Below are 22,169 nucleotides of genomic sequence, written 5' to 3' on the forward strand. Positions count from 1 at the left end.
CCCTACTCCTCCTCCTCTCCCTCCCCAGCAATGGGAATTTCAACCACCGGCCCCCGATAAATCTTCCTCCCCCGCACAACATACCACCCCAACCCCAACACAAACTCCCCCACAAACACCACAGCCGACCAATTCATATTCGTCGCCGTCACGGGCAAATCCGTCGGAAAAAACGAAAAAAAGATGGTAATAGTCAAGAACCCAATCGACCCGATATTTATGACGATGCCGAGTAAACGGCCCATTTTCCACGGTCCGTAGGGGATGGGGTCGTTTTTGATTTTCTTCATCAGGATCAGGATGATGGCGATTTCGTAGGAGGAGAAGAGGCCTGCGGTTGTGAGGGAGATCATGGCGTTGAAGGCGGCGCTGGAGCCGACGTTGATTATGCAGGTGCAGGCGGTTATGACGGCGCAGAGGGCGATGGCGCGGAGGGGGAGCGCGGAGCCGGAGGTTGCGGTGCTGATCTGGGGTTTGTTAGTTTGGGGTTTAGGGTTGGATGGGGGGGGGGGGAGAAGGGGAGGGAGGGGTACGTGGGAGAGAAAGTCGGCAAAGGGAATGCCTTTGTCTTTGGCTAGGGCCCAGGTTAGACGGGACGAGGAGGCCAGGAAGCCGAAGGAGGCGCAGATGGTCAGGGCGATTACGATGGCGGTCATGACGGACGTTCCGGCGTGGGATTTGGTCGCGTTGAAGAAGACTTCGATGAAGTCGTAGCCGGTTGCACTGCCGAGGGCGGCGTCGAGATCGCCCACGCAGAAGAGGAAGGCCAGTACCATGGCGAAACCGAGACAGCCGTTGAGCATGATGGTCGCGAGCATGCACCAGGGGACGATGACGGAGGCGTTGACGACTTCTTCGGCTGTGGGGGGGGTTAGTTTGTATGATTAGAGGGTTGGATGGTATGTGCTTACCCATGTGGCAGGGGCCATCGTAACCTGGTGGTTTGTTAGTTGGGAGTTCACTTTAGTGGGGTGGTTTCATACCAATGAACGGAAGATTAGTGCCCATCAGTCCAATCAGCCAGGTGAGACCGGAGCTTTTCCATCCCGAGGTATTGGTGAAGGTGGCAAACACGAACTCGGCGTTCTTGTGAGGGGCGAGGTAAACGAGAGGAATCAGAATGGCCAGGAATCCGGCCGTGTGGAGGATCAGAATCAGTCCTTCAAGTTTGGGCAGAATCCTGGCCCCAAAGGAGTTAACTAGCACGCAAATCACCAGCGCAGCAAACATCAGTAGGGTTCCGTGCCAGCGGTGGTAATCGTAGCCCTCATAGTTCAGCACCAGCAAACCCTGCAGCACGGTCGAGGCAAAGTAGACACCCGATGCTGTGTTGGCCCACCATCCGATCAGGTCCAGCCATCCGGTTACCCAGCTGAGGAACACGGCATGGCCTTTAGGGGCGAGCATAGACACCCAGTGGTATTGGCCGGCGGATGTGGGAGCCCTATGCTCGGTCAGTGTTGCTACTGTTGAAATGGTAGTGGGTCTCGTACATTGACGCCATCTCGGCCAGCGAGGCTGCAGTCAGAAGAGCACCAATCCAGCAAAAGATGAATCCATAGACAAGGGTTGCCTGGCCTCCATCTGCCATTGCGGCGGGGTTGGCACTGCATGAAGGTTAATTCCGTCAAATCCAATTTTGAGATAATGGCGCTGACGCACGTAAGAACCGCCTCCCAGGTGGCCATCATGGTCGTCGTGAAGCCCAGCATGGACAAGAAACCAAAGTTTCTCTACTCTCATTAGTCGCAAAACGTTAAGCTCTGCATAAAACTCACCTCGAATGTCTGCTTCCGGCCATACTTGGCCATGTCCGCATCATCGCGGTCCTTGTAGCCCCCGGAGCCCAGCTCCTGGACCGCCAACTCTCCATTTTTGAACGGCATTTTGACGATGTTGCGACAGCAGAGGACAACAAGCTTCGCAGAAAAATTGCAGTCGTGAGAGAGAAAGAAAATTGAAGCACGGTGAGGGGAAGGACTGTATTCAAGGCTCGGGGACAGGAACTAGCAGTAGCTGCAGGTTGGCTGTTGATTCTCGGGCCTATTCCCAAACACGGAGACACGGGGATGCCCCTTTCAGGAAGGTCCTTTATTGGTTCACTAGGATCCGACAGTCCGGCTGGCGTATGGAGTATACCATAGTGCCCCTGAATCAGGCCTGTCTGTGGACAAGTTGGGGCAGGAAATTAACCGTTGGCGGTCCGTCAGCCGGACTGACCTGCACCACAGCTTCAATGCGTCTGGAAGCGCTTCCGACAGTGCTATCTGCAGCACTATGCACGCTACTGCAGTCCCTTCCTAGGCTCATTCGGTTACATTAGGTCAAACAGGGATGGGTGAAGGTTATGACCCTTGATATCGGTATGATCCGGCTGCATGCTACTTGCCAGGGCAGAGAATTAGGTTCAAGTCTGCTGCTGAGATCCATGGCTCTTTCTTTGATGTTGACTCTGACTTTAATGCGAGGGCCTCGGAATAGTCACATCCTGTCAGCACTAAGGAATAGCCCACTGGACTAAGGCTTAGGGTGGTCGGTCTGGCCAACTCCATCGCGTCACTCTAGCACCATGCTAGCGTCAGATCCCTGTCTGGCTGCGAGACGGCGCATCCCCGGAGAATTAGGATGCAGCGTGGACTAGGCGAGGCCCGCTTAGCGGAGCAGTTATCTGCCAGCAATATCAGGCCCTGCACGTATTTAGGCCCATTGCCCATGCGTCGGGAAACAATCTCACACGACAATCAAGCCACTCCACTTGCCCCTCAGCCTTTCTGTTTAACACTCTATTCCTAGCTTGAAACGGTCGCCTTCCCTGGTCCTTTGCGTTGAAATCGTAGTGGGTCATCATGGAATCCATCATCGATTGGTCACAGCGGCCAACCTACTCGCCAGAGCAACTGGTCCGCTACTTTGATCGCATCGGCCTTCCTCAGAAGTATCGGGAATCTCCGGTCGTCCAGGCAGGGGCGATGATTGGTGGCGATACGGCCCTCGAGTTTCTCAAGGTTCTGCAACGGTACCAGGTGGCCGCTGTTCCATTCGAAAATCTCAATCTTCATTACTCGGTTCACCGGAGCATCTCCATTGACCCTCAGAGCCTCTTTGAGAAGATTGTGGACTCTAGTTCCGAACGAGGAGGCTACTGCATGGAGAACAGCGGTCTGTTTGGGACGGTGTTGCGGAGCCTGGGGTACGAGGTGACTGCGGTTGGCGGACGGGTCAATGAAGCAGTCCAGCCCATCTCCGCTTCGAAAAACTGGAAAGGGCCCAAGTTTGATGGATGGTACGATTCCCTAATGAAGATCCTTCCGTTTGTCTGGCTGGCCGGTCGCATGGATATATGCTGTTAATCTAGCTGCTGGCACTGGCTGACTAGCGCATGACAGGAACCACATGGTGAATCTCGTCACCATCGGCGAGCAAAAGTACCTCATCGATGTGGGATTTGGCTCCAACGGGCCACACCAGCCCGTTCCACTGGTCCCGGGCTACGAGTTCCATAATGTTGGCGAGCAGTGTGGCCGGCTCGTCTACGGGTCCATCGCTCAACACACCAGCTCAGGTCAATCTCTCTGGCAGTATGAGATCCGGAATTGGGGCGGGGCCTGGACACCGGCCTACTGCTTCACCGAGACTGAGTTTCTTCCCGAGGATTTCACCATGATTAACTACTACATGAGCACCAGCCGGGAGAGTTGGTTTACCTTCCACGTTGTCTGCGTGCGGATGTTGCTGGACGAGGAAGGAGAGACTATCGTGGGGGACCTCACCCTCTTCAATGATACGCTGAAACGGCGTCTGGGAGCAACCTCCGAGGTTCTCGAAAAATTCACCTCCGAGGAGGACCGAGTCGTGGCGTTGGAGAAGCTTTTTAAGATCCGCTTGTCAGAAGGGGATACGGACAGAATTCGCCATACGATCGCGGAGATCCTCTAGAGTGGACTCCGTGGCTGGACGGGGAAAGGGGAGGGGATTCCGGACGGAGACCGGCGGCAGGGATCGCGACGCACTAATAAGGCGTTATTGACATGTGAATCAAATCCGAGCATGCTGCTGCGTTGATTGGCTGCGGAAATCCTTCGATAACGGGGTTTAATAAGCGCGTTCCAGCCGTTCATTTCAAGGGCCGGTCCGGCTGGAGACGAGGCTGGCCCCGCTGCGTCAGGGGCCAGTGAAATGTAACTCTCTAGGCTTGGCCGGGCCCAGGCGGGCGCTTTGCATCGGCCGTGACGTGGCGCGGGATGAACCCTGTGCACTACGGATTCTTAGCAGTCTTAGCGGTCTTAGCGGTCTTAGCTTGCTTGGCGTGTTAGCTTGGCTTTGGCTTCCCCTCCATTTCAATTAAATGACTCGCTTTCAGTCCGCGAGATTGTCGGCGTTGAGCCATCACTTGGCACGCATAACTGGACGGGGATAACTTATCCATAATTTCCATGCTTTACCTGGCAAGCCACAGGAGGTCAAGGTCCTCTGCAACATCCCGAGCAGGACGCTTTCTCTGAAAGCCGTTCAGGCTTAAGGAATCAAGATGTTTGGACCACTGATTCCATCCTTCAATTTCTCACCGAGCATCTAGATTGACCCACGCAGAGGGTTTATAGGGGTTGACTCTATGCTGCGCCGCCTGCCCACTTGGCCCACGCCGGGCTATATTCCTCTCCTACATGATCGCATCATTCGCGGCCGGGATGTCGCTAAGATGACCAGGTCTGACAGTATGCGCATTGCCAGAAGATGTGCACACTGCACAAGACAGCATCAAGCCCAATGGCGATCCTAATGGTATCCAGCGCAGCATGAACCTCCAGGGGTTGCTTCGAGAGATCCTTCAATCGATCGGTCTATCGAACATTGCTCCTGCAGGATTGGCATAAGCATCCTCCTGGGTTGCCTCATCGGAAATGCCTCTCCGGTCTGGTCAGCACTCCATCTGGGCAGCTAGTAGCATGCTTCACTACGTCAATCCTCCACGATCGTTCAGGAAGGCTTGAAATGTTAGTCTTCTGCCACCTAATTGCAGCCTTCCCATCCCCGATGCGATGGGCAACTCACCGAGATTTCCCCGGCTCTCGTTGTAGCTGTCCACAGACATTGTCTATCCCAAATTAACTTTAATGTCTCACCCGCGCGAGGCTAGCAGGGGTCATGATCTATGTCGTTGAGAAGGCAACCCCTGGAATTCCCGCGGCTCATCACGAAGCATGCGACAATCCTTGACAAATCGCTTAGTGACCGTCAATATTATACGATCATGGTAGTACCCTCCTCCCCTAAACGGCCATGTGCTGTTGCCCGGCAGTGAGACAACCAGCAGATGTCGAAAACGCTGGTCTGCAAAGAGTCATTGTCTAGGCCAACGTATGTACTGTCCAGGGTTATCCATCCTATCTACCAGTATAAAACGCCGTCCTATATTCTCAGCCACTATTGATGCCCCAACCCCTAGGTCCCGCCTGTTCGTGAGTTGCCACTACAACTCTCATCATGGACCTGCCTCTACGGCTTGCAAATCTCTTTCGCACCCTTCATACACGAACGATCGACATACGTGCGAGCTATCCGGCCTCGCAGCCACCACCAGACCATGTCGACGAGATTGCCATTGCGACCCTGTACTTGATGGTGATGATGATCCTGGCCGTGGTGATACGTCTCGCCTTTCGCCTATACATGCTCCGCTCGCTGCAATGGGATGATGGAATTGTTTCTCTTTCCCTGGTAAGCCCTGGCGTCCCTTGGTGTCTTGTTTCGGTTGATACATTAACACGACTTATCAAGATGACAGGTCTTTGCGGTTGCGCAATGTATATCCATCCTTGTGGGGACTAGACACGGTCTGGGGAAGCGAGAGTCGGCCTTGAGCGACAAACAAGTGCATATACTCGAAAAGGTTGGTTGATGTCAATTGGGCATCTGCATGTCGCTGATATTGGTATCTATAGGCCCTTTATGCGGCAGATCTGTTCTACGTTCTGGCTCTGAGCCTCGCGAAAGTCTCGGTCCTGCACCTCCTGAACAAGCTCACTGTCAACAAGGTCCACAAGCAAATAACCTGCTGGACATCAATGTTTGTGGGCATCTGGACGGTACCTGTGTTTTTCGCTTTGGTATTTAAATGTGGAGCACCGAATCCATGGGATACCAGTCAAGGCCATTGCATTCATATCGTGAGTCTCTATCACCCTCAATGCCAGTCAACCATTCAATCCCATCGCAACTGACAGGTGTCTAGTTCATCTTCTGGGCCGCCATCGCCCCCATCGACATCATCACCGACCTCTTAATCTGCATCCTCCCAATTTACATCGTGAAGCCCGTCCAAGTCGTCATCGGCAAAAAGGCCACCGTCGTCTTCGCCTTCTCCATCCGCATCTTGTACGTCTTTCCCCATCCCTACGAACCCCCTTCCCACACAGAAACCTAACTCACTTCCCCAGCGTCATAATCACTATGATCATCCGGCTCATCTTCCTCCGTCATGCCCCTCCCTCCCCCGACGTCTCCGACGCCGCCTTCGCCACCATTATCACCACCGAATGCGTCCTCTGCGTCAGTCTCATGACCGCCTGCATTCCCTGTCTCAAACCCTTCCTCGATGCGTTCGACAGCGGCATGCTCAACATCTCTCTCCATAAGCGTATCGGCGGCGGTAGTAACAGTAACTCGTATGGCAACTCCTATGCCTTGACGAGTATGTCCAAGGGGGTCAAAGAGTCGGCCACCCATTCCCGGTTCATGGAGGATGAAGTCGAGGGGTTGGGAACCTCGGCGGCTGCGTTTGCGGTTACGCCGCCGGGGGTGCCGTTTACTGGGAGGAATTCGGGCCTGGCAATTCAGAGGACGGATCAGTGGAGTGTGAGATGTGAGTATGTGGATCCGAAGGCGGGGTCGATTGATGAGACTGAGGGGGAGGAGAGCAGTGTGGGGAGGGGGGAAGAATTCGTTGGGAAAGTTTCTGTGATGTAGATAATGATTATTTCTTTTGTCACTGGTACGGTGCAGGATATGTAGCCTGACGTAAACTCTAAGTTATGAGTCTGCTAATCGCTAAGGACTCATCTCGACTGGGATTAGCACATGGCTGCAATACCAGGCTCACTATGAAAAACCTCCCATTCACGCATCTATAGCTTTGGTATATTTTAAGTCCCGTGCATAGCCCCTCATCAATCACAATACGTCAAGTTTATTTGCATGTGCCCCTATCAAATTCCTCCGAACCTACCTCCTCTCACTACACAGAAACATCCCCATATACGAGCAAATACTTCTAGGTCACCTAATGAACCACACTATTCCCAAAACTCACCCACCCCGTCCTTTCCCAAGAACGAGTAATCAACTCCTCTGCCCTCCTCGCTGGAACGCCCCGTAAATCCCCCTTCTCATCACCAATTGATTGATAAAATACCTCGAGCACATCACCCCACTTAAACAACCTCAAACGCAAATGTCCGCTCTGAGCTCACCGTGCGATTGAGCAGTCCTGTGATGTATTGGGCTGTATTCTCGACGTTGACGAACCATTTCATCATTTCCTTCGCTTAGCAGTCCATTTGCACTGTCACTTAGAGGGGAGCGGGAAGCTAACGGAGTGGAATCACCTTTAGGGTGAAACCATTTATTCCCAGCGCGCAGTGCATGGATAAATTTAATTGTAGAGCCGGTGATATCTATCTATGTAGAGGCTTATCTGAACCTCATGTCAAGAAACATATTAGTAATTGTGAGGTGAGGGATAATCAAGGTATATGGCTTGTTGGCTTCCGTTTGTTTCTCAAAGCGCCGTATTGAATATATATCCTGGATCATTCTCCCGGGTCCATTTCCAAGCCTGACGTTCACTTTCGGTCTTTGATGCCGCGGAGATAGGGAAGGGTTTTTGAAACGTGGTGATGACGCGGTCCTGCGAGATGGTGCAGGAGAGGTCACCCCATGTTTCTCTAGAGGGTATATTAGGTTTAACTGATATTGCGTTGTTGAGTGGTTGGGCATCCAACTATAATCTACAGTGATCCCGGGTTGATTTGGAGTGGGGGGGAGTCCAGCAGCGGTGGATGACGAGGTTGGAGCAACCCGAGATGTCTGTAGCTGTGATTAAGTTTCTGTCTAAGCTCAATGAAGCATCTAATGCCTAGGACTGTTAGTATGTGTCTGGTTTGGTTCAGTCATGAGGGGTGGGGTGCTGACTGACTACATGGATGACACCGGACGCGTCGCGCATGATTTTATGTAGGGTAATATCGTCGTTCAGATTGGATAAACACACGTTTAAAACATGAAGCAGCTTATCTATAGCGGAAGATCTCATCTAGCCATGGCAGTGGGCTTCGGACTGTCCGTGGACATTGGTGGCGAGTTCGAGTAGCAGGTCCATGGTGTGATGCTATGTAGCCGTTGGTTCCGGTGACTAGGATTTGGGATCTGATTGGGAGAGAAAGGTTCTCAGGCATTGGCAAATCGTCATAACGTAGTGTATAGTACAAGCCTGAATGGTATCTGTATGAGGTAAGATATAATTGGGGATGCTCGGGTTTGATGTCATCCACGAAAGCATCTCCAATTGTGATTATTTAATCAACCCTTCATTGCCATAATGTTATCTAAGCCAATGGCTCATGAAAGTTAGATTGGGATATATACACAGAACTGATCACCGCGCAGCCTCGATTTTTGTTGTGGTGCAAGAGGATCGACTTTGATTTAGCCATAGGGTCCGCTAATATATATTTCGCATGCATCCAACAGACCCCGCGCACTAGGCGAGGATCAATGTCCTGACATTGAAAACCAGTGGAACTCAAATATTCTGATTCAATAATAAAAAGGTTAGTTACCATCTTCAATCCTGTTCTAGGAAAGGAAAAGCAAAAAATCAAAACAAAAAACGACGACAGTCGGATTTGAACCGACGCCTCCGAAGAGAATAGATTTCTAGTCTATCGCCTTAGACCGCTCGGCCATATCGTCTTATTATAGGTTAATGCTAAATCTTTTTAGTTGATAAGGCAAAAGCAAAAGGAAAATGTTTGGATGTCCACTCCGTACTATGCGCGCCACCTCCTTTTCAACGATCAGTTTTACTGGGAGTCATGGCTGAATTTACCCCTGCTGGGTACTTCAATAAACTAAGAGTAGCATTGACCTACTATCTTTCGATCAACTTCATAAATGTATCGGCAATGTTCGTTGGTATCTCGTAGGATTTTCCAGACAACGGAATATACTGGCCATATAAACACATTTATAGATTTGAGACATATGCGCTGAAGTGAACATGATGCTTTTATGAAGCAATACAAAAAAAAAAAAAACTAGTAAAGCCCCCCCAAGCCTTAATAAATGCTCTACAATGCATCGGACTGACAAGGAATATACTCCATATGAAAGGGCTGCTCCGCCGCCTGGCCCTGACTAACCATCTACTCCATCTGCTCAACAGACACCGATAGTCACCATCACAGATGCATAGATGGTGCCCCTACCATATAAAATATAACAGAAGCCAAAGAATACTAGTATTCCCTACCGAACAATATCAAGAAAACAACTACACGCCCCTTCCGCTCAAAATCCTCGCTTCCTGCCCGCGCCAAGCCCCCATCCAGCCAAGCCCACTGACACAAATTCTGCCATACACTCTGCATTCTACCCTCAACGCAAGTCAGGCACCACACTTCTAGACCTCAATACCCAACCTTCGATACCTTGCAATCTTAGATAGACTAATCAACCCCGCCACCAACAGAATTGTTCACAGTACACAACCTCACAGGTCCTATCCTGACCTCATAATTAAAAAGCCCAGACTAAGACAAAAACAGTACCACCTTGCGAACCCCACATTCCCACTGTCCCAGATCAATCCAATTCCTTTAAGGCTGGTCGCTGCACCGCTGCACTCTGCAGATGCGGGTCGGCCCAGAGATTTCCCACTAATATTAAAGTTTGCCATTCAACAGTTTAGTTGCGATTTAGGTACCATCTTGCGAAGATCCACTATCTACCGTGGCTTGGCTTGGCTGGCTTGGCCCGGGGTCCCGCTGCCAAGGCTAGGGCTGAGCTTGGTGTTGCCGCGGCTGGGATCGGTAGTTTGGGCCGAGGGTCGATACTTACTACGTACCAAGTAGAAGAGGAGGGGTTGGGCGTTGTTCGGGCGGGGGATTTTGGGTTGGTGTCGTTAGTAATGGGGTGAGTTGTGGGATTCCCGGTCATGTCTTTTGGTTTCTGGGTTGGAGTGTAGGGGTGGGAGTGTAGGTAGTCCTACATTTGGCCTTAACATTCATGAGAAGGTATGTGGGACGTAGTGCTCCGTAGCTGAATTCAAATTTTCGATTCTGGCCCTGTGGAGTAGGTATGATTGACGTCGTGAATGAGCACTCCGTACCTATACAAGAGACGATACAGTGATGTACACACGGTGCACAAGTGTAACTCATAGCAGAATAACTTTTCATTACGCAGAACCCTGCCAACAATTACTAACATCATATATACTCATATACCGACATAACCATCCCCCCAACTAACCTCCCCGCATCATGCAACCCACTACCATCCAAACGCCTCCTCAAAGTACTCAATATCCCGGAACCCACCCTTCATAACATCATACATCGCAGTCCGACACTCATCCGCCATCTTGGCCGGTCCACAAGTCATCACTGCCAAACGAGCCGAGCTGGCTTGTGCTTCCTGCGCGGCAGCCCGCACGAGGGAGTTGATAGCCGGACGGCCATAGCGTAGATCGACGTTCAGGTCCTCGACGGAGCGAATCGATCCACTGGCTTTGTCTTGGAGGGCGGCGGCGTCGACGGCCGCTTCCTTCTCCTTTGTGGGCGTGGTCGAGCCGGAGGTAATCATGCCCCCGGCGGCGGATTTGTCCGTGCAGAAGAGCGTCGTGGTGATGTCGGTGTGTTCTAGAGCAGTGGACAGATCCTGGCAGCAGACTTCGTCGAAGATCTTCTTCTGACGACCTGTCCAGATGAGATGGATGCGGGTGGTGTTGGTTTTACCCGCTGAGACTCGGGCGATGTGGTCCAGGATGTAGGGCACGGCGCAGGCGATACCCGTTCCGCCCATGATGAAGAGGACGTTGTCGAAGGTGTGGAGGGGGGCTTGGTGGCCGTAGGGTCCCTCCAGGAGGAGCTTGGTGCGGATTTCTCCACCCGCCTTCTGGCATTGGTTGCGGAGACGCTTGGTCCAGCCGTCGTAGGGCCGGATGTAGAAGATCAGCTTGGTCTCGTATTCCTTCGAGTCGGGGTTCTCGTAGCAGCCCAGGGTGAAGGGGTGGTTTTCCCAGCCTCGGAGGGTGTAGGGCTGGTAGAGGTAGTAGTGCTGACCCGGGGCAGGCTTCAGGGACTGCGCGGCAGGGTACATCTCGACTCGGACGAGATCACTCTCTGAGCTGTAGGTCACGGTAGAGAGGGGCGTGCTGAGGAATCCCTTGCCGAATCGGACGTGCATGTTGCAGTAGACCATCCGGACGTAGCGAAGGCCGCGGTCGAAGAGCCAGATGGCGACCAGGGGCCAGAGATACGGAGTGTAGGTCTTTCCGTCGAAGCTGGTGTGCCTGTATACTGTTAGCTTTGATGCCAATGCCAGGTGAGGTAGTATAGACGTACATGAACAAGGCAAAGATGGTCAAGATGGAAAAGAGGAAGTGGATGATGATGAAGATCTCGTAAGATTTCTGACGAAGGTAGGTTGCGGATTGGACCAGCATGAAAACCATGATGATTGTGGCCTGAGACCCGTTAGCATATCGCGTTGACGCATATCTGGTTCGGACATACCACGACACCCATGTACCAATACTCCTGCTTCCATACGCTGAAGTATCTGCCATCTTTATGTCGTTAGCATAACCCACAAGACGCCAAGATATAAGTACTTACCGTAGATTGCAAACACTACCGAGTAGTTAATCGAGTGCACCACTGCAAGCAGTGTGCAGACCCACGCCGTATGGCGGTGGAAGATGTTGAAGGACTGCACACTAAAATCGGTGGCCCAGAGGAAAATGTTGTTCCGTCCAGAAAACAGCCACAAGAACGGCAGGCAAGCATATGACAGAATACCAGTCCGATCAGAGGAATATTGCCAATTTTGCTGATGGAGACTCGGCGTCCTAGGATCCGAGTTAGTTAGGTAGCGCGAATGATATGTTGGTATTCACATACTGGATGTTACCCGTGAAACTCTCATAGTCCACACATGACAGAATGATGGCCACGGCCCAGAAGCCAAAGACAATTAAAGTATCCAGTCGCTTTGGAATCGTATGATAAAGGAACAGCTGCTGGTGGTTCGATAGGAATGGAGCAAAGCTGGCAGGGATAATAATGTAGGTGCGCACAAAATGTGCCGCGGCAGAAATGGGTCCCAACGCACGACCAGATCCACTGCGCTTTTCGGCATCACTTCCGGTAGAAAGCCTCAAAAAAGCGTGGGCCATCTTCCAGGCCTTGGAGATCATTCCGAGGGCCAGGACACCGCCCCAGTACCCCATGATACCCCAGCCCATCCGCATATCTTTACTCAACGCATAGTCGTGAGTCACCTGGCGGAGTTAGAAATATGTCACTGACTAGCAGGGTGGAACTCACGTATGACTTGTAGGCGCGCTTGTAGTAGGAATGGCTGAGCAGGACCGGGGTGGAGATGGTTCCAGTAGTAGTGGTGCTGTTGGTTTCCGGGTCAATGAGAGACAATGAGGCAATATACTCATCGGTGGCGTTGGCTTCAATCTCGGTAAGGCTGATCAGAGTTGCACTGGCGTCCTCACAGAGACTCTCCCAGTAGGTTGGGATGGCCATGTTGAATTGTTCCTTGGTGCACCATGACTTGGCACTGACATACGCAGACATGACACCCACGGTGCTGGTGCACAATCCAGTTGAGCTTGAGCCATGGTGTCCGCGCTTTTCTCTCATTGATCGTTTACCATGGGGTGTAACCTTGGCGCCAGTGCTAGAAGAGCTGCTGGCAGTCGTGGTGGCTGAAGAGTTACTGGAGCCTTGTCGAGAGCTACCGGACGAAGAGCCATGTCCAGATGTTTCAGAGCTTGAAGACGATGTCGTAGTCTCGCCTTCCCATGTGTAAGAACCAAGAGATTGATAGACTGCGTAGAAGCAATAATCAGGAAGATTGGGAGCCGAGAAGGAGAACCCCCCGGCGACGACGGGGCTCACAGCCCAACTCAGTCCCAGCAGGAGAGCGGCGTGGGTACGCATTGTGAGGCAGATGAGCTTGAAATCCTGACTGTTCTAGTCGAGGAAGTGCCTGACCCAGTATATATGTCTCGCCAGACATTGCCTTCCACTATCATGCGGTTCTCGATGGACCCATTCTCGTCGCTCGATTGCAAATACATCCGAGCCCACAGACCTTTCCCACCAAGGACTTTTTCGTTGGCAAATTTTCATCACCGGTTATACTTCTGCACAATTCCGAAGCCACCGGAGTATACAACGTCGTATTCCATCCCATCTTTACTGGTCCGCAGTATCCGCCAGCGAACCATTGATCCGGATGCATGGGATGTACTCCCTATCAGATGAAGAGATTGATAAATCGGAAATAACGACCCATTTACATCGCATACGTATACCGAATTTCTCGTGAGTCCTGGCCTGGGAGCCAACGGGGCCCACCGACAACGGAAAACCCCCCCGTCCATGTGGGCTGCCAAGACTAATATCCCCGAAATGCTCTGGATCTGATAAGATCCACCTCGCCGAGGGACGGCCATATGACGGTCGAGAATTGCTTGGCCACCACGGTTTGTCTCCACCTATGGGAAACCACCAGCCTGGACGCCGTGCTTGGCAATCTCTTGAGGGCTAGCGGACCGTCGGGGTCCCCCAGCTCATGGCTAGTCGTCGCACTTCCATGTGTCTGCGTCGGGACCGGTTCCGAGCCCTGGGTGATGCTAAGCGAGGTAGTGGGCAAGCACGGTCTCTGTTGGCACCAGGTTTTGCCTTATCGGGCAAGTATCCCACCCATGGAGCCGTTGTTCCAGGTTGGTTGTCGCAAGGTATGCACGTTTCAGGGTAGCTGGTCCGTATTGTTGCGGCAATTATGTACCTATTGTCTGATCACAGTGATGATTGGTCCTTGGCATGACGTCTAAACCCATGGTTGGGCTTCACCTGGTACGAGAACCCGTTCTTATCAATCTTTGTGCTCCAATGAAGAGCCAAGGTTGACGGGTTGGGCAGGAGACAGCCAACGAGACAGGCCAAATTAACATAGATGCAGTGTCATTCGGACTCTTCGATGGCCATTGGGCATGCGAAGAGTGAGTCACACCCTAAGGAAAGTCAATTGTCCGTCTCATCAAGAACGTTCTACTCATTAAGGTGGCGGTCTATAGCCACTAAGAGTGCTGGGAGATGCCATTTTCATACCCAGAATTTCGGATCCACTTACTCCAAGTCAAGCAGTTTCTTCCTTTCCGCTACCTAGTGACCGATTGGCCCCGTACCCACGAAAACAAGGGATGCAAGTCACCGCAAAATTGCCCGTCTGGTGGTCCCACCGACCTGTGGCCGGTAACCCGAGTCAGTGCATATCTCGAGGAAGAATGGGTTTGCGAGCCTAACGGAGAGCTTATTTAGCGAGCCACACCGGGCCAATCCATGGCGCCGCTCCGGTTGTAAGGACGGGCCATCTTATCAATCAATACCGTATGGGACCGGTACATCGTAAGATTACGCGTATCGAGTGATCTCCACTGCCCGCAAGAAGCGCGAGTTCCGCCATGGATAAAGGGACATAGCAGGGCCCTGATGGGGCGAGATATAGAATATGGGAGGGAGAGAAGCATCTGCTAGCAATTGCAGAAGTTAGAGTGGGCTCAAGCATCGTATCCTGGTGAAACGCCCCTAGGAGCCTTGGGAAGGGTTAACCACCAAACCGTTCTGCATCATCGAGGCAGGTGGCGTGGTTTTTTCTTGCCTCTTCTTCCATGCTAAGCACCCATTTTCCCAGTCTCCGTGGTCGGAAGTCTAGGGCCTGAATCGGTCATTTGCCGATGATGTTAATACCAGAGAAGTCAGAATGCGTGGTATTGACCTTGGCATCCCCTTGGCATGCCTTCGCGTCACTGACATACGATGACCGTCCTGTGACAGGGCAGTGGTCCCTCCGTCTCCCTCCCGATGGCATGCCATTTGCCCCTGCACCACTTATCTGATCCTAGAGCAAATCCTCCGCCAAACCCAGAGCCCGTGGAGCCTCGCTATCAGATTTTTCTCCTCTTGGCAATCATCTACGCCCCGCTTTCACTCCAACTCATGTCTAGAGACCCCTTGGCAGGCCGCAATAGCCATGATACAGGCACACCACCAGCGGGGTTTCCTGTCAAGATTGATAAGCGAACACGGACTGGCCGATTATTTTACGTATGTAATTCAGCATCGTAGCATTCCGGGCGTTGGAGGCACGGAACTATCCCTAGTGCGATGGCAATTTCGGTATAATAGCTTCCTGCATGAGTTGATAGAGTGCACCTGAATAGGTGTAGCCGCACTCGGAAGACCGTGAGACTCAACCTTTTATCCGTGGGGGTATATGTTGCTTGCTTTCCCTCGGCAATCTTGGACAACCGGGACAGGACCTCTGGCTTTGGCTCTCGCTCACTTGTCAAGCAAATCACTCGACCTTTCTCAGAGTAGCCTTGGACAAGGCTTGCTGTCGACATCATGGCCAACGGTGTGTTTGCGGTGACGGGTAAGATCCTTCCCTGCGCCATGCAGACCCTTGAGCCGGTACTCACCAGACATAGTGTTCTTCATCTGCTTTCGTGAATGTCTCGAAAGTGTGATTATCGTGTCCGTGCTTCTGTCTTTCCTGAAGCAGACGCTAGGATCGGAAGGTGACACAGGAACACTGAAACGATTAAATCGACAAGTATGTCCACCCTTGAATCGTATTGCCCTTCCACTTCCGTACGTCTAGTTGAACTAGGTTTCTAATCACCAGAACCATTCAGGTATGGCTTGGTGTAGCAGGGGGTCTTTTCATATGTCTCTGCGTCGGAGGTGGTATGATTGGCGCCTTCTACGGCCTCGACACCGATGTCTTCAGCGGTAGTGAGGACATCTGGGAGGGTATCTTCGGGTTTATTGCATCCATCATCATCAGTATCATGGGTGCCGGTCTGCTTCGTGTCTCGAAGCTGCAGGACAAGTGGCGGATCAAGTTGTCCCAGGCACTTGAGGAGAAAGAGAAGGGTCCGGCCGGCATCATGCAAAGGTTCAAAGACTGGTCCAAAAAGCACGTCATGTTCCTTCTCCCTTTTGTGACGGTTCTTCGTGAAGGTCTTGAAGCCGTCGTGTATGTCGGAGGTGTCGGTCTTGGTCTCCCCGCTACCTCCTTCCCTCTGGCCGTCGTTTGTGGCCTTGCTGCCGGTATTGCTGTTGGATACATTCTCTACAGGTGAGCCTCCGTTCCATCTCTTCGATGTCATTCCGGGGTATAGAAAATTGCCCCTATTTAGACTGGGCTAACAGGTTCCAGGTGTGGTAACACTGCATCCCTGCAATACTTCCTGATCATCTCGACGTGTTTCCTCTACCTTGTCTCCGCTGGACTGTTCTCTCGCGCCATCTGGTACCTCCAGAACAACGCCTGGAATAACATCATCGGCGGCGATGCTTCCGAGACGGGATCCGGAGCTGGTTCGTATGATATCCGTCAGAGTGTCTGGCACGTCAACTGCTGTAACCCCGAGCTGGGTAGTGGTGGTGGATGGGGTATCTTCAACGCTCTGTTCGGATGGACCAACTCCGCCACCTATGGTTCCGTGTTGGGATACAACCTGTACTGGATCTGTATCATTCTCGCCTATGTCTGCATGTGGTACAACGAGCGGTACGGCTATATTCCTGTGATCTCAGCCTGCATGAGCCGAATTCGCCCCAGGAAGTCTGCCAGTCGATCCAGCAGCGAGGGGGTGGTTGAGGTGACTGAGAAGAGGAAGGAGGCGGACCTGATGCCCGCTCATATCATGACTCGCGAGATCAACGATGCCTGAATCTGTCCGAGGTGGTCTGGAACATTGGATATGTGCCATGGATGTCAGCTGTGGGAAAGTACGCAGTACGAGGGGGTTGAGGGAAGGGGGTGCCTTCCGCATGTTGGTGGTGAAATTGTATCCGCTGGGTTGACGAACCTAGCACTCACTGTTATTCTGCACCTCGAATAATTCCACGAGGAAAAAAATAATTGAACTAATTATGCTGTGAATTCAACCTTGTGATTGACTTTTTCCCATTCTGCTGATAACGAACCATCTCTGTAGGGGGCAGTGCCGGTCGGACCACCCGGGAAGTGGTTTCGAGAGAAGCGCCGATGTCCGATAACTTGATAACGTGCAGGTCCTTGGATTGGTTCTGTCATGTGAACCACTGATTGAACGTTACCAGCAGGCATCAAGGATCATCATGTGGCGGGTTGCGAATGTCGTGAGCAGATCTCGGGGATAAGCGCTGGTGCCTTGAGGTCCCGGTGGATCCCCGAGCTGTCGACATCACCTCCAATTCGCATATAGTCACCATATTGCGTCGTCTAGCCGATAGAATAATCTCGTCAACAACAGTATCCCTGTGTATTGTTGCTATACGATCATGCATTGCCTACCGTTGTTACCATGCCTGATAGTTTTCACCAGTTGGGCTGCCATAGCCCTCGCTATAGGACCGCCGCCCGTCCAAAATGCCAACCACATATTCAACACCATTCACGCCTCCATGCGACAATGGGGCTCTTCACTACATCATAATGGAATGTCATTCTTCCTCGCCTCCGTGCCGCAGGGGACTAAACTCTACCATGGAGACTCACGTTCCGACACCATCTCCGACATCGGTTGGATGGCCTTTGATCCCGAACACGCGATGGTGTTTGCTCGACCATCGTCCAAGGCACCCAGAATTCAATCAACCGAATCCGGCTCGCAGCAAGTGATGGCTGCTAGTGAGAAAGACGAGGCGGGCTGGCTCCACACCTACGTGACGACGAACGATCTGCAACTGGTTTACATCGATGGTACCTCGGCGGGCAAGTCACACATAGGCACCCTGGACCTGCAAGATCGGGTTCTTTTCGAGGATAAGCTGGAGAGCGGAGGAGTGACCCAGGAGACACAGCGTGCTCGTGCGGCGTGTCAAATTGCCCAGGAGGAATGGGATGGCCGGATTGACGGCGTGATTCGCATGGCTGCCGGGTTCGAGATCATCCTCTGTCACCCCGAGCAGATGCTCGAGCCGGTTCATATTGGCCGGGCCAAGTTCTCCAGTGGCAATAAGGGAAAGCAGGGTGGCAAGCCCGGAGAATTGCTTCGGAGTGTCACGTCCAGATATCATGGCATTGGGGGTGATCGTGTGATTGTCAATTATGATGCCTTTGTCACGGCATATGACTATGATTTGGATCTCGTTCCTCTCGGCAGCAAGCTGCCGCGTCTTGAGCATCTTCCCGCTTCATCGCTTGCACCCATCCGGGACAACTTGACGGAACTGATCATGACACACGATGCAACAGACCGGCTGGTAAACTGGCAAACAGTCGCGGACATGGTTGTCGAGAAATACGGCCGCACTCTGCGCAGCTTAACATCCGGTTATCATGATCATGTCGCCCCCCTGCAGTCCATCACCAAGGAGGTGCAGCGCATATTGTCTCCATTCATCGATTATGACAACGAAGACATCGAGGGTGAGCTGGGGCAATGCTCAACCCAATTTCTCCCAGCCCATGCACCCAAAGACTCACTCTCCTACCGTTCCGTCTACACCGTGACCCGCCGGATTTGTTCCAGTCTCGTCGAGGTCTCTCAAGCCGAAGACCACCACACCGCCACCAACATCCTCCATGATCTAATGGACTACCTCGACTGGACCATCTGGAAAGAATGCCACGGGTGCCACGACGACGAATTCTGTGCCATTCCCATCTGGCCTCAAGGCACACAAGAAGATTATGACCATCCACACTGTCAAAAGTTCGATAACGCCTACGAAGGGGTGAATGACTACTGGGGCCCAGTGTGGCGGTGAATCTTCGTTGCGCAATGATTTTCTACTCTATCTATTTCTGTGACTCCAGGCCTGGTGCATACACATTGTCTTTCACTTAATTTGTTTCAACATCAGAATCTATCTCCGAGACATACAACTCCGAAAATGAACCCACGGACTCATGTAGTTGTATCGTGAAACCCCCTCTTGTGGCCAGTCTCTTCGGTTGAGACTGGATAGTGGTAGGTCCTCGCCCGATATTCCCCAATCCGGCATCTAGCCCCGGCGCGCGTCCCATCATCCCCGACATGTCCATCGCAAACGTCGGCCCCTCGGTGTAGAACCGCCCAACTAGTAAGGCCACGTGAAACGTCCGAATAGGCATCCACTGTCCAGATTCAGATTCTTCTACTCAGTATTTATCAGCAACTCGCCCTGATGGAGGGACTCGGACAGACGTGCATGGCTGGCCCTACGAGGATCACCGCGCTAACCGTTTCGGGTGGTGGTTTGCGAACGGGCTTCGGGCGAGGGGTTTTTCCATTCCGCTGTGGCATATTGTCTGCTTGGTTCGTCCAGTGGAATTTCTTGCTTTTCAATCATCTTGCCGGGGGCATGGCCCCAGAGAAGTACATATTGAGTTCCTTCCCAGCGGCGATTACCCTTTTGCAGGTGACAGTGTTCTTGAAAAGGAAAAACAGATATGTACAGGTGAGAATGTGCATGCTGATCAACATATTGAACAAAGGTAATTATAAGGTGAGAAGGAGAATTAAAAAAAAAAGGCAAGCAGACAACACGCTGAAGCATGCAGACCTGGCCATCAGGGGTATAACGATCATCGAGTCACGTAACGTGGCATCAGAGGCTTCATCCGCGTTCTTCATCGTACAGCTGCCAGACTTCCCATAGGCGCTCTGTCAAGAAAGCCTACACTGGAATCGTCTGACCGGTCTTCCATGCACAAGGTGGAAGCCAGCCGGTAGCCCATGGTCGTACCGACACACCCCAGAGCGCGCCGACAAAGAGTCAGTTGTTCTGCTGTCGCAAGCCGACAGTTGACCACCACCCACATGGGCCACAGGAGCGTGTATCCATTCGCCAGCTTGCTGCTGGGGTGCAGCTGGAACTCACCATCGGGGGTGACATGGCCGAGAGTGTAAGTTACAGTGTTGCATATTACTTCGATCAAGCCTTTGATCCGATCGTCTAACCCGTTGAGGGTTTCTGCAGGGAGATTCTCAATATGCTCATCGTCTAGCGCGAAGTCCACGCAAAGAAACTCTTCCGAACACTCCAGGACGTGGAGGAAAAAGAATATCTGGGCAGCCTGCACAACGGCCAGGAAGCAGGGGGTCCATGGGTCTCGCGAGGCAGCCTGCTCCGCCTGATTCGCTCTGTCCGTGGTTGGGACGGAGAACTGGCGCTTCCAATGTTGAGGAACGGCTTCGTCCCAGATGTTGATTTGCTCCAGGATGAAATATGCCCGCGCCAGGAGGGAATGGAGCATCCTGGCCCGAATACTGGGCATTTGATCCTGTCCGGATATTCGAAATTCGTTGACTGACTGACAGAACTCGGAGATCATACTAGTTATGATTCCCGAACGTAGCACGTAGTCTGGACTGTATGCCATCTTGATGGAAGCTGGCAAGGAGGCATACAGGAACTGGTTGCTGGCTATCGCTTGAATTTGCTGCATCGTAGTGACCACATTAACAGCTGACTTGATCGGGACGTGGGGTGGAACTCACAATTTGCGTGAACGCCCAGCCGAATAACTTGCGAGCGTACTTGCTACTGCGCTGCGGCCGGCCCCGAAGATGTATGAGGGAGCAGATCCCAGGAATGTGAGGATTAACTGCACCCTGTCTTTCGCCACCCAGGTCCTGCTCTTGAATCAGAAAAGGCAAACCGGAGAGAGTCCGGGCGGATATTTTCAGACTCACAATGAACATGCTCAAGAAGAGTGCTGCCGCAAAGGTCTCGTCTTGACTCGACGTCTCCGTGCCGTTGAGCGCTGTGGTAAGCGACTTCAACGCAATCCCATAATGCTTTCGGGCGTTGACATAAAGTTCATTTAATCGAGCCGTATTATAGAGGGATAGGTAGGATACGCTGAGGAGAGCGTGTCTCAGGCAAGGGTCGTTGCCTTTCTCCTGGAAAAGCTCCGGGAGAAACTCCAGATGACCTTCACAAGGGGACTTTTGAGTAGGCAAAACATGTTGATGGAAGAAATAACACAGTGATTGCCACTCCAGACAGGGCGTTATGGCGGCCGGAGGGCTAGGTGCCCTGGGGGAAGAGTTGGTAAGAACGAGACGTGTACCTGCTTCCCCTTGTTCGATCAGCGACGGTGAGGTCGGACCACTTGCGGACTGATCGCTCTGCGCAGGCTTTTTCGCTCGTTTCCGGATTGCTACCTTCCCAGGCTGAGGGTCCTTGGTGGCTTTGTATTGACGGAACGCAAATGCATCCGGATACCCTGTGCACTGCCTTTGCTGTGCGATGCAACGTTGGCATGCCGGTCGGGCTCCATCACACTGTGCCAGTTGATCAACTACCATTCCAGGCCATGGAGTGGAGGGGACGTCTATCATTCACAGGACATACCTTGACTTTACGCCTACGGCATACATAGCACCCGGTGCTAAGCCTCCCCGGGAACACCATGCTTAAGCGGGGGATAGCGGAGAAAGGTGACAGGTATAGGCAGGGGAGGATGCAGGTCACCTCGGGGGAACATAAAAGTGGTGAGTGGACTGGAAAGGGTAGTGTTTGCGAGAGGATGGATATGACTGTCCGCTTTCTTTTCCGCGCTGAAGAGGGGAAGTGCGACCATCTCCGCCACCAATCGGGCCTCAAGCGGAATGAACCCTCCGGCCCGATCACGTGGGGCAATTCCTTGCCCGTTGGAGGGCTAGTGCGGCGCTAGTGCAGTGGGCAGTCGCAACAGTGGCCCTGAACAGGTCTAGATCGGCCTGGTGCCAAGACCCCTCGCCACGAGGGCCAATGCCATCCCGAGATATTCATTTTCGGGCTTGGCAGAACCAGGGTACCGGTTTTGCAGAATCATGCTGGTCAGGTGACTCTGTTGTTACTATATTCTGGTAGGCAAATAATACGTCGGTCTATCTATTATCG

General features: G+C 52.4%; 8 protein-coding genes and 1 non-coding gene across 9 annotated transcripts; 4 read left to right on the forward strand and 5 right to left on the reverse strand.

The window, feature by feature from the left end:
* Positions 1 to 2: 2 nt before the first annotated feature.
* Positions 3 to 1,886, reverse strand: BO80DRAFT_419298 (amino acid permease; the record flags this gene model as incomplete). The annotated part of the gene is made up of 7 exons (XM_025718304.1): positions 3 to 467; positions 534 to 859; positions 912 to 935; positions 984 to 1,444; positions 1,494 to 1,607; positions 1,663 to 1,733; positions 1,779 to 1,886. The coding sequence occupies 7 exons, from the start codon at positions 1,884 to 1,886 to the stop codon at positions 3 to 5; spliced, it is 1,569 nt and encodes a 522-aa protein (XP_025569607.1).
* Positions 1,887 to 2,744: 858 nt separating this feature from the next.
* Positions 2,745 to 4,281, forward strand: BO80DRAFT_506261 (arylamine N-acetyltransferase family protein). The gene is made up of 2 exons (XM_025724537.1): positions 2,745 to 3,283; positions 3,387 to 4,281. The coding sequence occupies exons 1-2, from the start codon at positions 2,847 to 2,849 to the stop codon at positions 3,934 to 3,936; spliced, it is 987 nt and encodes a 328-aa protein (XP_025569608.1). The 5' UTR covers positions 2,745 to 2,846; the 3' UTR covers positions 3,937 to 4,281.
* A 1,203-nt stretch (positions 4,282 to 5,484) lies between these two features.
* Positions 5,485 to 6,966, forward strand: BO80DRAFT_369183 (uncharacterized protein; the record flags this gene model as incomplete). Its single annotated transcript, XM_025716379.1, has 5 exons — positions 5,485 to 5,718; positions 5,786 to 5,890; positions 5,943 to 6,167; positions 6,233 to 6,375; positions 6,417 to 6,966. The coding sequence occupies 5 exons, from the start codon at positions 5,485 to 5,487 to the stop codon at positions 6,964 to 6,966; spliced, it is 1,257 nt and encodes a 418-aa protein (XP_025569609.1).
* An 811-nt stretch (positions 6,967 to 7,777) lies between these two features.
* On the reverse strand, positions 7,778 to 7,966 carry BO80DRAFT_487272 (uncharacterized protein; the record flags this gene model as incomplete). The annotated part of the gene is made up of 1 exon (XM_025723546.1): positions 7,778 to 7,966. A coding segment is annotated over one exon (189 nt), but the record flags the coding sequence as incomplete, so codon positions are not given.
* A 922-nt stretch (positions 7,967 to 8,888) lies between these two features.
* BO80DRAFT_t299 lies at positions 8,889 to 8,970 on the reverse strand. The gene has a single exon. It is a non-coding gene; the product is annotated as a tRNA-Ser (tRNA).
* A 1,581-nt stretch (positions 8,971 to 10,551) lies between these two features.
* Positions 10,552 to 13,329, reverse strand: BO80DRAFT_487274 (ferric reductase family protein; the record flags this gene model as incomplete). The annotated part of the gene is made up of 6 exons (XM_025723547.1): positions 12,609 to 13,329; positions 12,183 to 12,562; positions 11,898 to 12,130; positions 11,796 to 11,848; positions 11,625 to 11,746; positions 10,552 to 11,572 (listed from the first exon to the last, which is right to left on the reverse strand). The coding sequence occupies exons 1-6, from the start codon at positions 13,233 to 13,235 to the stop codon at positions 10,552 to 10,554; spliced, it is 2,436 nt and encodes an 811-aa protein (XP_025569611.1). The 5' UTR covers positions 13,236 to 13,329.
* A 2,378-nt stretch (positions 13,330 to 15,707) lies between these two features.
* On the forward strand, positions 15,708 to 17,041 carry BO80DRAFT_439528 (FTR1 family protein; the record flags this gene model as incomplete). Its single annotated transcript, XM_025721083.1, has 4 exons — positions 15,708 to 15,735; positions 15,791 to 15,915; positions 15,998 to 16,443; positions 16,525 to 17,041. The coding sequence occupies 4 exons, from the start codon at positions 15,708 to 15,710 to the stop codon at positions 17,039 to 17,041; spliced, it is 1,116 nt and encodes a 371-aa protein (XP_025569612.1).
* A 510-nt stretch (positions 17,042 to 17,551) lies between these two features.
* On the forward strand, positions 17,552 to 19,174 carry BO80DRAFT_429997 (uncharacterized protein). The gene has a single exon (XM_025720608.1). The coding sequence runs from the start codon at positions 17,634 to 17,636 to the stop codon at positions 19,062 to 19,064; it is 1,431 nt and encodes a 476-aa protein (XP_025569613.1). The 5' UTR covers positions 17,552 to 17,633; the 3' UTR covers positions 19,065 to 19,174.
* A 494-nt stretch (positions 19,175 to 19,668) lies between these two features.
* Positions 19,669 to 21,837, reverse strand: BO80DRAFT_419309 (Zn(II)2Cys6 transcription factor). The gene is made up of 4 exons (XM_025718305.1): positions 21,639 to 21,837; positions 20,975 to 21,568; positions 20,780 to 20,914; positions 19,669 to 20,721 (listed from the first exon to the last, which is right to left on the reverse strand). The coding sequence occupies exons 1-4, from the start codon at positions 21,696 to 21,698 to the stop codon at positions 19,909 to 19,911; spliced, it is 1,602 nt and encodes a 533-aa protein (XP_025569614.1). The 5' UTR covers positions 21,699 to 21,837; the 3' UTR covers positions 19,669 to 19,908.
* Between the last annotated feature and the right edge of the window lie 332 nt (positions 21,838 to 22,169).

Source organism: Aspergillus ibericus (genome assembly GCF_003184845.1).
Source record: "Aspergillus ibericus CBS 121593 unplaced genomic scaffold BO80scaffold_79, whole genome shotgun sequence".
Classification (NCBI taxonomy): Eukaryota; Fungi; Ascomycota; class Eurotiomycetes; order Eurotiales; family Aspergillaceae; genus Aspergillus; species Aspergillus ibericus.

Excerpts from the sequence above, each read along its gene's own strand:
- BO80DRAFT_419309 (XM_025718305.1), bottom strand. The coding sequence starts at position 21,698 with ATGGTGTTCCCGGGGAGGCTTAGCACCGGGTGCTATGTATGCCGTAGG. Across the intron at positions 21,569-21,638 it reads GCCGTAGGCGTAAAGTCAAG|TGTGATGGAGCCCGACCGGC; the intron begins GTATGTCCTGTG and ends CAACTGGCACAG. Across the intron at positions 20,915-20,974 it reads TCTTCTTGAGCATGTTCATT|GACCTGGGTGGCGAAAGACA; the intron begins GTGAGTCTGAAA and ends ATTCAAGAGCAG.
- BO80DRAFT_429997 (XM_025720608.1), top strand. The coding sequence starts at position 17,634 with ATGCATTGCCTACCGTTGTTACCATGCCTGATAGTTTTCACCAGTTGG.
- BO80DRAFT_506261 (XM_025724537.1), top strand. The coding sequence starts at position 2,847 with ATGGAATCCATCATCGATTGGTCACAGCGGCCAACCTACTCGCCAGAG. Across the intron at positions 3,284-3,386 it reads GGGCCCAAGTTTGATGGATG|GAACCACATGGTGAATCTCG; the intron begins GTACGATTCCCT and ends AGCGCATGACAG.